At 32.8% G+C, this 16,617-nt stretch overlaps 1 protein-coding gene across 2 annotated transcripts in view; it reads left to right on the forward strand.

Annotated features, from left to right (window-relative positions):
• Positions 1–15,415, forward strand: part of LOC124374319 (integrator complex subunit 10-like) — a 31,712-nt gene extending 16,297 nt beyond the window's left edge. For both annotated transcript variants that reach the window (XM_046832555.1, XM_046832554.1), the window contains exons 2-5: positions 4,299–4,448; positions 6,661–6,728; positions 14,666–14,793; positions 15,225–15,415. In XM_046832555.1, the coding sequence (XP_046688511.1) occupies positions 4,317–4,448; positions 6,661–6,728; positions 14,666–14,793; positions 15,225–15,400 (504 nt within the window). In that variant the 5' untranslated portion in view covers positions 4,299–4,316 and the 3' untranslated portion in view covers positions 15,401–15,415. The remainder of the gene's footprint in view (positions 1–4,298; positions 4,449–6,660; positions 6,729–14,665; positions 14,794–15,224) is intronic.
• The last annotated feature ends 1,202 nt before the right edge of the window (positions 15,416–16,617 follow it).

Here is a 16,617-nt window from a genome sequence, read left to right on the forward strand (position 1 = left end):
GTATGTGTAAGCAGTCATGGCGTGATCTGGGCTTGGACTTTGCAAGCTCGAGTTAATTTTTTTTCTAAAAGAGCAAGCAGCGCGAAGCGCTGCGCAGCGGGCAAGCATCGCGTGATCTGAGTTTTGAATAGGCAAGCTAAGGTCTTTTTAGCGTGTGACAAGAACCATCGCACGCCACGTCAATAACTTCACTAATTATTCCTTGTCCATGTGGGTTTCTTTGTTTACGTCTGGCGGTCAATCGAAGCCGTCCTATAGGTCACGTGACCCGCCCGGCCAATCAGAAACTTTCCTGTTTGTCACGTGACTACTGTCAACTCATCAAAACGACCATGGTCGGCCATTGTTTTAAGTTTGATAGTCGAAAATCTTGTCATTTATGTGTTTTGTATTGCCAACATTTTACTGCCGAAAAGCTGGTTTTTATGTGTTAGCGATAATCAGGACTATTTTTTTCGGTGAAATTACGTTAACCTGTGTTAGTACGAAAAACCTTACGGCGATCGGAGCGGTAGTCGCTGATCTTAATATTTACCCTAAATATAAATTTAACATTTATATTAATAGCTAGTTACAACTGAAAAGGAGCTGAAAGAAACATAATCCACGCAAGTCATGATTGGCTATTTTTGGTAGAAGATTTTAAAATCATAAAAAAATTAAAAATATAAATTTATGTATTAAAAAGTATAGAAAGCTTCCAAAAAGGTACAAGCCCCACACGAAAGTAAACAATATAGACTCCAAAATAAAATGTAATACTTCCAGTATTATAACCTGAGATATATGTTAGAAGGCTACAAGTGAGTTAAGATCGATTTGCATTTGGATGGTAAAAACTTTCTTTTTCTCAAAATATAATATGGCCCAACAATTCATGTATACGCTGCATAATGATATATAATAGTTACGGTTTTATACAGTGAAAATCTTTTTATGAGTCTACCAGTGAGTTCATAATTATAGACAGAAACAACTTTCTTTTTTTCTAACAAATACAAAAGAGCCTCAACAAGACACATACCATGTAAATTTACAGAATATACACTGGATATGACTTCCGGTTTTAACTTTCTGTACAAAAAGACAAATATCCCTCAAGATCTTCCTAAATTGAAGCTCAGACCACATTAGCACTCCAATCTTATAGAGAATTGGGTCAATTAAATAATGTAAGCATAAATTTACACTTTTATCCATTTATAATCTGTAATAGACTTGCATAGGACTGAATTTACTGATTCTGCATGCCAGTAATAACACTTGGACTTGGAACTTTCTTATCACTCTGGCAATGTTAACAGTAGCTTTCTCACACTTTTTCTGTCTCTTTTTAAATTTTTACTTGTTAACACCTTTTCATATTAAAAGCACTTTTTTAGTTTTCACAATAAACATTTATGATAAATTAAATTGTGTATTATTAGTAAAAGGGGGCTGTAGATTGTTTTTCAGATATCCTACAATACAATAAATATCTTATATTCAATTGCTAGCTTTATTCTGTTAGGAAACGTTAAAGCTTTTCGGTGAACTCCTACTTTTTCTATTAAAATGTAATAACAGGCTAGGTAGTATCTTAAGAATCATTGTAACCCTTTTAGTGTCGTACTAGACTACTATAAACCGTTTCATGCTAGTTGGCTGCTTGTCAAGTGTCTTATGGAAAAATCTATACTGAATATAAATTATAAGCTAATAGTATTTCAAATTTTAACAATTCATTAGAATTTAGACACTTAAATCTAAGTTTCTGTAGTGAAATATTCATGGATTTTAGGAGATTTCCTATTTATAATGTAATTTTAAATTTTATTCCCATGTTAACCTATTAATCACATCTCGTTACCGTCTCGTGATGGCGGGCGGTACCAAAAAAACCTATCACAAGAAAGTACAATGACGACACATGTTATTAAATATATTTTTAAACAGTCTTGTGGGCTCAAATAATAAAGTTTATGTATTACAGTTAAACAAAAGAACACGTACTGTACATATAGAAATGTATTAACCCCAGAAAAAACAGTGTGTATTAAGGTATAATACTTGATTTACTTAATTTTTGGACTTTTTCTAGCCAGTTACGTAATTGAACTGTCTAGAATTTAATTAATTTTTTTATTTCAGTTAATATAATCGATGGCTGTATTGTTTTGTAAAACTTTGTATTTTATTTTTGGATGTCACTGACGCATGTTTCTACAATATAGTTTATGATTTGAGTAAACAAAGACAGTACTGGTTGATATCTTTTCTGTTTTGTTGTAGTTACGGTGAATTATAGTTTGAATTTTGCGAACATGGTATGTTTCATTAGCTAAAAACAGTAACTCAGCCAACCAAATCATTATAAAATTTCATATTTTGTGTTTTAAGAAACCCTTGCGCCTTTTGGTTTGCTTGGATTTGTGTTAGAAGAACACAAATGTAGTGTTTTATAAAAATCTACGTAGAATTAACCAAAATAAAGATATATGAATGATATAAACGAATACAACATTTTCCAATGTAATTTTTTAGTAATTAGAAACCAATCAAAAGCACAAAATAAAAAATTATATTGGAAAATGTTGTATTTGTTTATACTAGTGATAGTACAATAAACCTTTTTTCCAATGCTCCAAGATTCTACATTCTACATATATGAATGAAATAACATTTTCCACATAAAGATTTAATTTTTTTTAACCTGTACCAAATATCTTGGATTATAACTATGTTTTGTACTAAACAAAATTTCTTGTTCAAAATTTCAAAAAATTCAAGTTATTAAACATTAATTTGGAAATAAAAATATGTATATTATTCACGTGCTTATAAGTTGCATTGTGTTGTGTTGCCTGTTTCATTAGCTAAAAAAAAAAAAAAAAAAAAATTGCTTAGTTAACCAAATAGCAATAACATTGAATTTTTAGTGAGAGTTTTGTTAAACCCTTGCATTTCTGCATATTAAATTGGATTTGTACAAAGAGGTTAGGTGCAGGAGACTTGAGTGGCTAATGGGTTAAATGTGGAGCCTCAGACAGCTAACTAGCTTTTACTCTTAAGATTTAGGTGTGAGTTAAATATTACCATGGTCTTGAAATAGAATTGAAGAAAATTTTATTATTTTATGTTCCTGAGAAACACTGCACTTATGATGACCAAATATACAAATATTAAAACATTTGTTTTTTTATATTAAGAATTGTAGATTAAACCATTTTTTAACCCTCCAAGTGGCGGCCATTTTTTCCTGTAGTGGCGGCATGTTTTCGAGCCTCGTGCAAGGGTTTTTAAAAAAAATTTTTAAAAATATAAATTAAAAGTAATATATATAGAAGTATATATTTTTGTGTTCAGAATTAAACATATAATAATATTAGTATTTAAATTTGGCCTTAAAAAATGTTTACTAAAAAATTTTTTCCATGAAATTCAAAATTTACATTTTTTTTTTAATTTGGGGAGGACCATACCTAGCAAACCAAGTTATAGTAAGAAAACTATAAAAGTGAGATAGCCATTTTATGTCAAATTTATTCTAGTTTCAGAAACACATAAGCATTATACAAATTTATGAAACTATAATAACACTATATAACAAAAAGCAGCGACGCGCATAAATTGTGAAAATAGGGTGTATATGTAAGAGTTTGCTAATAAAAGTTTTACTAATACAGTTTTACTTCAATACATGTTATATTGCATATTTTATTACTCAGAATGAAGTAAACTATACAGCAGTAGTAAAATAAATTCCATAACTTTTTTTTTGAAGAGTCGAAAAAAGTTTCATTTTGTCATTACTCAAAACTTTTGCGAAAAATTTTCAAACAGCAAAGTATAAAATGTGTTTCAAAGCTTGTATTATATCCAAATTTATAAATCTATGGTTTCCATCTGATGGGAAATTTTATGTAGTTTTAGAAAACCATAAACTGTGTCCAAATATATGGAATAATACCAAATTTATAAAATAAAATATAATAACGCGTACCAATCAGAAAAAATTCAAATTTACAATAAAATACACAGTTTTACAAAATATGTTAATATTTATTTACATCACTTAAAATTGATGAATTAGGTTGAATTGACCATAAGAAAACAGTATAACAAAATTAAACTCACTTATTTTGAGTTTTTGAGCACGATCCATTGTTACAATAGCCTACAAAAATCACTATTTTTATCACCAATATTCAAGAAAAAATTAAGGCATTGCTAATCTTGGTACAAAATATTGTATACAATTTGTTTGCCTGTGAATTATTTAATTTATAATTATAAAAAAATTATTTTTTGAACTGCAGGTGACTTCTAACATCATAATGAAAATGGAACTGTCACCGGAACAGTACCTGATATCCATGGCCAAGAAGTATTTTGAAGTAGACAAGTACAAATCCAAAGCCTGGCTTCTGACTGCTACTACGTTGTTCCGAAACAACTTCGCTATTCAGGTAAATATAAATATTTGCTATTAATTTGTCTTGTCAAATAATTGGATTCATTTAGTGTAAAACAATGCTTTGTGTGAAATAAAGTGTAATACAGTTTTATTTTAAAGTGCTCATCTTGGTTGCCGCGAATAGTTTAACGTTTTCACTACTAACAAATTATTGAAACTGATTTGGGATGCTAAAAAATGTTAATGTATATAGAAAACGATGGCCGAAGGTCTCCTATCAGAGACGGCAGCACCGGAGAAAGTTTGGGCATGTCTCCGTTCTGAGATGTTAGCAGTGAATGTGTTAGAATTGTGTTGCTGAAAGCTGTGGTATCTTAGTAAATTTTAAGAAATTATAAATATTGTATGACTTGATTGTAGTAAACTTATCGGTGCCTCAACCTTGCAGTTGACTCATTATTTCAATATAGTTGAATAGTTCTCTTGGTGAATTCAGTAAAAATGCCAATATTGTAATGTATTTTATCTACTAATTAATTTAATAAACACTTACTGGCACTTTCAAAGGAATTATAATGCCAGAGATATATTTTTAGCTAATAAATCATACCACTTTCAGTTTTGGTAATACGTTTTTTTTAGTTAATCTTGGTAAAGAAATGAATTTTGAAAGATATCTATTTGGATTGTTAAATTATGTTATAATTTATATTTTCCTTTCTATATTGGTAGAAAACTAATTGTCTCTTATCAAAACTTAATTTCTTCAGCTACGTTTATTTTTAATTGATGTAGTTTTAACTGATATGGTCTTTTTGTTAAATGAGAAAACTTTTAGCCACATTTCCATAGGCCTAACCTTAAAAAATCTTTAAATTACATTAATATCTTAACCCTTTTACTGCCGGCCATTTTTTTATCGTACCAGTCAAAATTGCCAAGGGGGAAAATCGCTGTTGTGCATTCATTTACAAAAAAATGCTGTATCTTTTTTATTTTTCATTAGATTTTGCATGAATTTTTACTTTATTTACTCGTATTTAAATGCTGTTTTTTAAATAATAAAAAGAAATTTTAATTTGAAACAAACTCATTATTTAATTTTAAAAATTATGTAAATAAAAAATAAATAAAAAAATAAAAATTGTGTTTGGCATCTGATAATTTATTTTTAAAATTATACTAAAATTTTGAGCATGATATCATTATAAACTAGAGCAATTGCTTAGAACATATACCAAATTTGAAGGTGCTACCTTGAAACATAGCTGCACTATGAGGATTTTCCCAAAACTGGTAGGCCTCCTCTAGGCCTACCAGTGGAAGTTGAAGGTAAACTTATCTGTGCCACATCCCCCTCACTATCTAATAACTCCTCATTGTCTGATGGTAAGATAGTCAGGATCGTCATCAGTGTCATCCACATCACTTTGATTGTCATCAATAGCCCTAACACTAATATCGGCATATGAATCTGACAAATTCTGAAGGAAATCGTCACTCAGTTCGTCTTGCTCTTGTACACCACCATCGATTAGACTGTTAATTATTGTTCCCTCACTCACAGGAGAGTTAAATGTAACTCTTTTTACTCATTTTATCCTTGATCAACAAAAGTAACACTTCAAAAAACTTTCGATAACATTGTAAACAACAACAATGAACGAAGATTTCAGTAATCTAACCCGATCATCTGGTTTTGACAGCTGTCTAGGTAGTTCGTCAATTCTAGTCAAAGACGACGAAAATAGAAATCCAAAGTTCTTCAAATGGCTTCTTTCATTATCCTTTCCTCCTAAACAACCAAAATACCGAATATTTCGGCATTTGAACATAACAGTAGCCAGTAACAATAAAAAAAAAACAGACGTCCGACATATCGGACGTTGGCGTTTTCGGCAAAAATGCCGACGTCCGATATGTCAGACGTCGGCAGTAAAAGGGTTAAATACATAAATAAAAAATCTTATTGCCATTGTATGTATTGTATTTATAGTATGTTCTCAAATAAATCTTAAGAGACAGACTCATATATTTTTTAGAATTCTTGTTTAGTATATAAAATATTATCTTCATGTACTTATACTATTTTCCCCAAATTACTGGTGTGTATATGACATAGAATAAATTTAAGTACATCTGTGATATTTATAGATTTTTAGATTACTACCTCAAAACAATTCAACTATTAAATTATTTGTATGCATCCAGAGTTAGTGTCACAATGATACAGATTGGTATATAGTCATTTGTTTTTGTTTCAGTTTGAAGCTTATGAAATAGAGAAAGGCGCAAACAATTGTAAGGAAGCTTCAAAATGCTTCAGAAATTTGTAAGTCATAAATTAATTAATCTTTTCTTACCTGTTATTGTGAGCTAAAACATTTCTTATACTGGCATATTAATGAATTTTTTTGGAGTGTGTCGAAATCAAACTAAATTAAACTTATCTCCTAAGTGATTTTATTTTATTTTATTTTTATTTCTTTCTGCAATTATTTTGGTTTTGAGTTCATTAATTTTAATCGAGTAATAAAATAAATTATGTGATTCTCATTAGACCTACACACTTGAAGGCAGTATTTATAATTTGTCCTTGGAGCTTGTATGGCCAGCTCTACTGGCCGCCACCATTTTATTGGAAGCGTGGATTAATTATTTCCGTAATGTTATCTCAGCTCATATATCCAGCTGTACTGGCCAAAATATAATACACCCATAGCTCGTAAGGCCAGCACCACTGGCCACTAAACATAGCAGTTATTTTCTAATATTCTCTTATTTTTATAATGAATGAATGCTGAAACCTATTACTCAGCTTTATTTTAAAGTAATTCTTTAGTAAAGCAGTAAATTTTAAATTAGCCTAAAAATTCTTCTCTAAACATTGACTGTGCAGATAAGACAAATGACACGTAGTGGGCCTATATACTGAAGTGATAGAAACCTAGAAACTTTTACTAGAAAACGTGTGCGAACTATTCTTGACAACACATAAGTATGTATTTAAAGGTTTTATTCTATAAAAAAAATGTTACATAGTTCATGTCTGAGTATAACATAACTGTAAAGGCCTAATTTATAACATTTTATTTACGTATCTTTGTTAACAATATACGTATTAAGAGTTAAATTTCCCAAATCTATGTTTATCTGTATTAGAAAGATTCATTAAAATCTTCAATAAATGAAGCTGGAAATCTGAACAAACCCCCTAAGCAACCTATAAAGACACCACCCTGCACAGCTAGAGTTAAAGCACCAAATGAAACATTTGAGGGATTTTTTGCTGAAAATATTGAATATTATAAGATAATAGACAAAATCTACAAAGACCAAGTACACTTTTCACCATCATTCTCTTTATCTACAACCAAAAGATCTATTCCTGAAACTAGAATGGAAGAATCCAATTCAAACAACAAACATCAAGTAAACAATTCTTTTTTAGTCCCTGCTCACCGGAAAATGGGAAATCTCAAATACAAATCAAGAGTTTTCAGAAAATGCCTCATTACATCAAAGAACCAATAAACAATCCAAATTATCTCCTTGAACAAACCATTAATCACAAACATGTTTGCACATCACAACAGAATGTACAACCTGCACAAGAACAGACAAAAGAAAGAACCCTCACTTTCCTACACCAAAACATCGCCAGGATATCCAACAAAATAGAGCACCTAAACACCCTTCTTTTTTAATTAAAACCAGACTTTGTGATCCTTACAGAACATAGACAAAAAATTGAATCACTGCAAAATACAAGACTTATTGGGTATATACTCACTGCCGAATACTGTAGGAAACACCACCAAAAGGGAGGAGTTGCTATATTTGCAAAAGAATCTTTAAACCATCATGTTGACATAATTGACACATACAATTGCAGTACAGAATTGGTATGTGAAATACCTATTGCTAAGATTACCCTTGGTAGGTCCCATCTCTTTCTTGTTGGAGTTTACAGAACAAATGGAAACCTGGAAGCCAGCCTGGAAATCTAGCTGAAGCACTGGAAAGCATACCAACGAACCAACCAGTATTGATAATGGGTGATATTAACATTGACAGCCTGACCAAAAAGAATGACTACACTTTAACGAATGAAATCCTGACTAGTCACAACATCCATCGTCTTGACTTAACCACCTACAAGGATAATGCCGACTTCAAGGACATCCATTGACTGTGTTTGTACTAACCTTGAACCGGAAAAGATTCATGTTGAGGTCATAAATACGGCCATCTCGGATCACACTGGTCAGCTCTGCACCATTCAATGGAATAAACACATACCACCCCTACCTGCTACTGAGCGCAGAAACATGAGTAACAGAAATCTGCTTAACTTAAAAACTTTGCTCCGTCAGCAAGACTGGACATCAGTCTTCCATACGAATGATAGAAGAATCCTACAATAACTTTAACAGTGCACTTTCTTTTACCATCAATTCAATTTGCCCTATAATAAAATTGAAAAAGAGGACCAAGCGGGCCATACAAACTTTACCCCATAGCAGTTCATCTGAAGAGGCAATTCACTGAAGCCCAAGATTTGTATAACACTACAGGAGATGAAACTGACAAAAGAAATGTAGCCCTTCTAAAAAAAGAGAACGACCTACGACTAAAACATCTTAGACGCCAACATAACATAAAAACAATTTCATCAGCAGATAATAAATCCAGTGCAGTCTGGCAGGTTATAAACTCAGAGAGAAAGCCAAAAGAGGAAAAGCAACTTCCCGCAGCACTAGACGTACAGGGAAAACTCATAAGAGATCCCACAAAAATTGCAAATTATCTCAATAAATTTTTCATAAACGTAGCTGAAGATACTATACTAAACAGTAAACAGCCAAGAAACCACAAAATCCTACCAGCCCCAAACCCTGACATACCAAATTTCATACTGCACCACACAACCCGAAGAGAAATAGATCAAATTATCCAATCATTGAAAACTAAAACCTCAGCTGGATATGATAATGTCTCAACAAAACTTTTGACAGTTTGTAAAGAAGAACTAATTGGGCCTTTAACTAACATAATAAATAAATCTTTTAATTCTGGAATATTCCTGACAGCACTTAAACTAGCCAAAGTGTACCCTAAATTTAAGCAAGGATGGACTACACAAGCCCAATTTCATTAATACCCACCTTCTCCAAAGTTATTGAAAAATTGGTACTAAACAGATTACTCCATCACATAATAACTAATCAACTTCTGACACCCCACCAACATGGATTTTTGACTGGAAGATCAACAACAACAGCTCTTATTAGCCTGGTGGAATTTTTAACAGACCAATTGGAAGAAGGTAACACAGCCACTGCCATTCTAATCGACTACAGTAAGGCATTTGACTGCCTTAGTCATGGACATCTCTTAGAAAAATTGACGACTTTAGGAATAAATGGAAAATCACATGACTGGATAAAAAGTTACCTGACAGGACGAAACCAAATAGTAGAAATAAACCACACCTCAAACAATTTAACACATCAAATAAAGTCAGTACCACAGCACAATCACGTGTGGTGTACCTCAAGGCTCTGTATTAGGACCAGTCTTATACATTTTATACACAAATGACCTACCTAGCTTCATGCAAAATCTCGGACAAACGCTGATGTATGCAGACGATACAGTGCTCCTACTAGGTAAAAAAGAACCAAATCAACTTGAATTAGCTGCTTACACTGCTCTGAATATGGCTTTTCAATATAGCCATGGAAATGACCTTGTGGTAAATGAAAATAAAACTAAACATCTGGTCCTAGGAAGACACAAGGAAATTGCAGGGAGACTACCAGAGCTGGAGTTAACAGATACTTCAAAGTACCTGGGCATAATAATTGACGACCGCCTTACATGGACAGACCACATAGACTCTCTGTGCAAAACGTTGAGCACAGTATTATGTGTAATTCGCAGGATAAAAAGTACATGTGACACAGCAACAGCCAAGACTGCTTACTACGCCCTATACGAAAGTCACCTTCGATATGGGATTGCTGCCTGGGGAGGCACCTCAGCAAATAACATGCAATGTCTCCTAGTCCATCAGAAGAGAGCAATCAGAATTCTTAGCAACCTCCAGCAAAGGGAATCCTGCAGGCATCCATTATCCTGCAGAGAGAGCTTTACACACTCGTCAAGGTCTCCACATAAATTTTTGGCGAAAGAAGTGGTTAGCTGAAGTAATAGCAAAAGCCATTACTGCCAAGAAGGATCCTGACCACAGTCTGGGCCTACGAGATGTGCAACCTCCTCCTCCAGGTACTTATGATGTGTCAGGGAACTGCCTACCAATAGGAAAAAACTACAGTGCACAAGTAGAAGCTCACCAGAATCTAAGGACTCATGCCTCATTGTTTATCACTTAAATATTCAATGTATAAGAAATAAATTAGAAGAATTAAATCTATGGTCAAATAAATTAAATATACATGTATTAACTATAAATGAACACTGGCTTTGTCCAGAAGAGTCTTTGTTATATGTGCCAGCAGGTTTTTGTGTAGGTAGTGTTTATTGCCGAAAGCCTCCCCTTAGAAGAGGGGGTTGTAGTATATATGTTAAAAGAGATATAATGTATAAAACTATTGAATTAGAACATTTATGTGTAGATTTCGTTTTTGAGGTTTCAGGTATATTTTTAGTTAGTTTGAATGCTATCATTATAACAATTTATCGAACACCAAATTCTCTCATTAAGGATTTCATAAGTTTTTTTTATGAGCTACTTGGTTATATAAATAAAAAATATTCTAAAGTGAAGTTGATCATATCAGGTGATTTTAATATCAATATAAAAAAAAGTAATGTCGAGGTAGATTCTTTTTTCAATTTACTGCGTTCCCACAACATGCATTGCTTAAATCTAGAAAACAACAGGGGTGAGGCATGCCTTGATAATATAGTTACTAATGTAAAAAAGGGTACTGTAACTTGTAATGTTATTGAACCTCATTTATCAGATCAAGCAGCAGTTTGTGCAAATTTTCACACAATTCGTGCTCCAAACACAGGTATAAAAAAAGGTATTTCAACTACAACCATTAGAACGTTAACGCCATATGCTATTAAAAATTTTAGGGAAAGTTTGACTCATGTAGACTGGTCACAGCTACAACGTTTTACTAATGTAGATGCAGCATTTGATTATTTTAACTTTGTCTTGACAAGCACTTTTAATGTGTGCTGTCCTTTTAAAGATATTAAATTAGGCAATAGTGACAATACTAATAGGTTAAGTAGTAAATGGTATACAAAAGAATTGGAAAATATTAGGAAAATAGTAGTTGCATTGTATGATAAGCTTAAGAACAGTAAGGGTACAGTTCATGAACTACAATGTAAAAATGTGTACACAAGAGCAACAAATCTGTATAGATCTGAAATTAAAAGACAGAAAAAATTATTCAATGAGAAATATATTATCAATTTAAAAAATAAATGTAAAGCTGCTTGGAAAATAATTAATACAGAAAAAAAGGTTGAAGAAAAAAAATCATGAAACTTTTATTGATTCTAGAACTTTTAATAACTTCTTTACACTTTCACCTTCTAATATAATTAATACTTCTGACCAGCAGAATGATAATAACCTTGCTCTTGAATATTTAGAAAAGTACATAAGAAATAAGGGTGTATTAAAAAATGATTTTAAATGGAAAAATATTGAAAGAAATGATGTTTGTTTTATATTGTACATCTAGGTTGAGTACCTCAAAAAGTGAGGATTATTATGGTTTTTCCAATGCAATTATGAAAGACATCATTGACATAGTATTAGAGCCAGTTACTTATTTATTTAACAAGATGCTAGACCGAGGAACATTTCCTCAAGCATTAAAAGTAACAAAAGTAGTGCCAATTTTTAAAAAAGGAGATAGGACTGACCCCTCTAGCTATCGACCAATCTCATTAGTTCCTATTCTTAGTAAAATATTTGAGTTTTGTATCAAAGAACAATTGTATAACTTTTTTGTTGTAAATAATCTTTTTTGTCCGGGAAATTTGGTTTTCTCCCATGTTTAAACACAGTAAAAGCGGTTGAAACTGTAACAGAACAGGTTATTCTGAATTTTGAAAACAAAATGATGACATCTACTACCTTAATTGACTTAAGTAAAGCTTTTGATTGTATTCCTCATGACCTGCTTGTAAAAAAGCTACATTTTTATGGCATAAAAAATAATGAATTAAGTTTATTTTCATCATATTTACAAAATAGAAGGCAGATGGTTTCACAAAATAAAGATGTATCTGGTTTCCAAAATGTTTTACAAGGAGTACCACAAGGCTCAGTACTTGGTCCTTTTCTGTTTATAGTAGCAATAAATGATTTTTCATTTAATATGCCTTGTAGGTCTGTTCTATATGCAGATGATACAACTATTTTAAATAGCAATAAACATCTGGAAACTTTAATTTTAGAACAGGAGCAGGCAATGACTGAAGCTATTAAGTGGTTTAAAGCCAACCTTCTGGTGGTAAATAATAGTAAAACAGAAAATTTAATTTTTACTCTTGATGGAAACTGTGTCCTTGATAGTAAGTACACAGAACCTATTAGGCAATTAGGAATATACATGGATAATCGGTTAAATTGGGATGCACATGTAAGTTTTCTTTGTAAAAAATTAGCTAGGGTTACATACCTTATCAGGAAACTAAAGTATAGTATCAGTAGTGAAATGTTAATCACAGCATATTATGCCTTTTTCCATTCCCAGCTCAGATATGGTGTAACACTTTGGGGGAATAGTACTAGTGCTAAAACTGCTTTCATTTGGCAAAAGAAAGTAATTAGAATTATTGCAAATGTTGGCAATAGAGTTTCTTGTGTCCCAATTTAAAAAAAAATTTAGAATTATGACCCTTCCATCCCTGTATATTTATTGTACTTTACTTAGTATCAAAGAACAATTAGACAGTTTTATTAGTAGACAAGAAATACATTCCTACTGTACAAGAAAAAAATATATGCTTGAACAGATGAATGTTCAATTGGAGAAAACCAAAGGCACTTTTATCTATATGAAGATTAAACTTTTTAATAAACTTCCTGAAAAAGCATGAAATGTGTCCATTAGTAGATTTAAAAGTGTTGTGAGTAATTGGCTTGTTGATAATACATTTTATTCTGTAAATGACTACTTAACCTGTGATATTAGTACTTTAATTTTTTAATAGTTATGTTTTTGTTAATAGTTATATCTATTGTTATTTATTTATTGTTGTTAAACCTATTTTATTGTAAATTTATATTTGTTGCATTGTTATCTATTTATTGTTACTTCTTATTTGTTTTATTGTTATATATTATTGTTTTTATTTACTATTTAATTTATTCTATATATAATGTTTTAGATATGTTTTTATATTTAACAAGATGCTGCTAAAACCATTTTTACTTTTATTTTATTTTTAATGACCAAATTGTGGCGTTATTCACATCTAACCATGTACATATAACATTTACTTTGACTTACTGTCTAATCATTACACTTGTATTATGGGATTTTAAAGGTGTGATAGGAGTAGGCCTTTTAGATATAAGAAAAAGTGATGTTGTCCATTGCATTGTCAAGTGCTTAAAAACAATAAAGATTTCTTGATTTCTTGATTTCATTTAAAGATCTAAGAAGTCTCACTGTTGTCAATCTCTACATCTTGGAAACTATCACCTTTCTCCATATTAAGTCACCTGAAGCAGCAAGAACCGGTGCACAATATCACAATTACAATACTAGGCATACCACCAACTACCAACTCCCAGTACACCACCGACTCACTATGACAGAGAAGAAACCTACCTACGCAGGAGCAAAGTTATGGAACGTCCTCCCTGAACACCTTAGAAAGACTGAAAAACAGCAGTTTGTACAAAGACTGAAGAACTGGTTTCTGGAGCATCCGTTTTACCAACTGAAAGAATTTTATGAGTGGACTAATAACAACGAAAGTCTAACTGTTTTATATTAACTTGACAAAATATTCTATACTAGACTTCCATGACACTTGTTCTTATCTCTATGATAATGTACAACAGAATGTAAATAAAAAGAATGTAAATAAATAAAAAAAATTACATTTTAAATGATCTGCAACTTTGGTGTGGCCAGTGCTTCTGGCCTTTTGAGCACAAAGTTAATTGGTTTTTAGGCTACATTTCTAAGAATACTCTATTTAGAAATGTATGGAAAGTTCATTTAATTTCAGGGTATCTTCATATTGGATTTGTTTCAGGTTTCGTCAATTTTCAAACAACGAGCGCTTGTGGTTGGAAATACAACAGCTGATGATAGCTCTGCGTTCAGATCATCCTGATGATAACCAGACTTTCCTCTGCAATATGTTCAACCATCTGCCCCCAGGTTTGTATTTTTTAATCAATTCTTTAATCCTGACTTTTCATATAGATGTGTCTATTCTTCAAAATTGTCATGTACAGTATATGAAGATCATCAGAAAATGTGTCTCAATCTCATGAGTCATGCCAAAACTATCATTGGTTCGGCTATTAATGTTGTTTGAATCTCTCTTATTTATTCTTTTTTTTAATTAGAAGGTGATTCTCTTTTTTAACCCTTATTTCAATGGGTAGTACTGAAAAAGGGAAACTAGTATAATGAGGAGCACTTACATTTTTTTTCTTCCACTACTTATTTCATATCACAAATAACTTGGTTTAGTGTAATCTATACCACACAATAATAATGGCTATGTTACTCATGTTGCTGTTACTCAACAAGTTTCCTGCTACGATATCACAACACAGGGTATGCAATTATGTCTTATGTTACAGAGGTACAACACGAACTGCTCCTGGTGGCGGCTGATCACAGTGAAGACACAATGGAACATTGTCGCCTCATGTTGCTGTTACTCAACAAGTTTCCTGCTACGATATCACAACACAGGGTATGCAATTATGTCTTATGTTACAGAGGTACAACACAAACTGCTCCTGGTGGCGGCTGATCACAGTGAAGACACAATGGAACACTGTTGCCTCATGTTGCTGTTACTCAACAAGTTTCCTGCTACAATATCACAACACAGGGTATGCAATTATGTCTTATGTTACAGAGGTACAACACGAACTGCTCCTGGTGGCGGCTGATCACAGTGGAGACACAATGGAACACTGTCGCCTCATGTTGCTGTTACTCAACAAGTTTCCTGCTACAATATCACAACACAGGGTATGCAATTATGTCTTATGTTACAGAGGTACAACACGAACTGCTCCTGGTGGCGACTGATCACAGTAAGGATACAATGGAACACTGTCGCCTCATGTTGCTGTTACCCAACAAGTTTCCTGCTACAATATCACAACACAGGGTATGCAATTATGTCTTATGTTACAGAGGTACAACACGAACTGCTCCTGGTGGCGGCTGATCACAGTGAAGACACAATGGAACATTGTCGCCTCATGTTGCTGTTACTCAACAAGTTTCCTGCTACAATATCACAACACAGGGTATGCAATTATGTCTTATGTTACAGAGGTACAACACGAACTGCTCCTGGTGGCGGCTGATCACAGTGGAGACACAATGGAACATTGTCGCCTCATGTTGCTGTTACTCAACAAGTTTCCTGCTACGATATCACAACACAGGGTATGCAATTATGTCCATGTTACAGAGGTACAACACGAACTGCTCCTGGTGGCGGCTGATCACAGTGGAGACACAATGGAACACTGTTGCCTCATGTTGCTGATACTCAATAAGTTTCCTGCTACGATATCACAACACAGGGTATGCAATTATGTCTTATGTTACAGAGGTACAACACGAACTGTTCCTGGTGGCGGCTGATCACAGTAAGGATACAATGGAACACTGTCGCCTCATGTTGCTGTTACTCAACAAGTTTCCTGCTACAATATCACAACACAGGGTATGCAATTATGTCTTATGTTACAGAGGTACAACACGAACTGCTCCTGGTGGCGACTGATCACAGTAAGGATACAATGGAACACTGTCGCCTCATGTTGCTGTTACTCAATAAGTTTCCTGCTACAATATCACAACACGGGGTATGCAATTATGTCTTATGTTACAGAGGTACAACACGAACTGCTCCTGGTGGCGGCTGATCACAGTGGAGACACAATGGAACACTGTCGCCTCATGTTGCTGTTACTCAATAAGTTTCCTGCTACGATATCACAACACAGG

This window comes from Homalodisca vitripennis, unplaced genomic scaffold, assembly GCF_021130785.1.
Source record: "Homalodisca vitripennis isolate AUS2020 unplaced genomic scaffold, UT_GWSS_2.1 ScUCBcl_7837;HRSCAF=15676, whole genome shotgun sequence".
In the NCBI taxonomy this organism is placed as follows: domain Eukaryota; kingdom Metazoa; phylum Arthropoda; class Insecta; order Hemiptera; family Cicadellidae; genus Homalodisca; species Homalodisca vitripennis.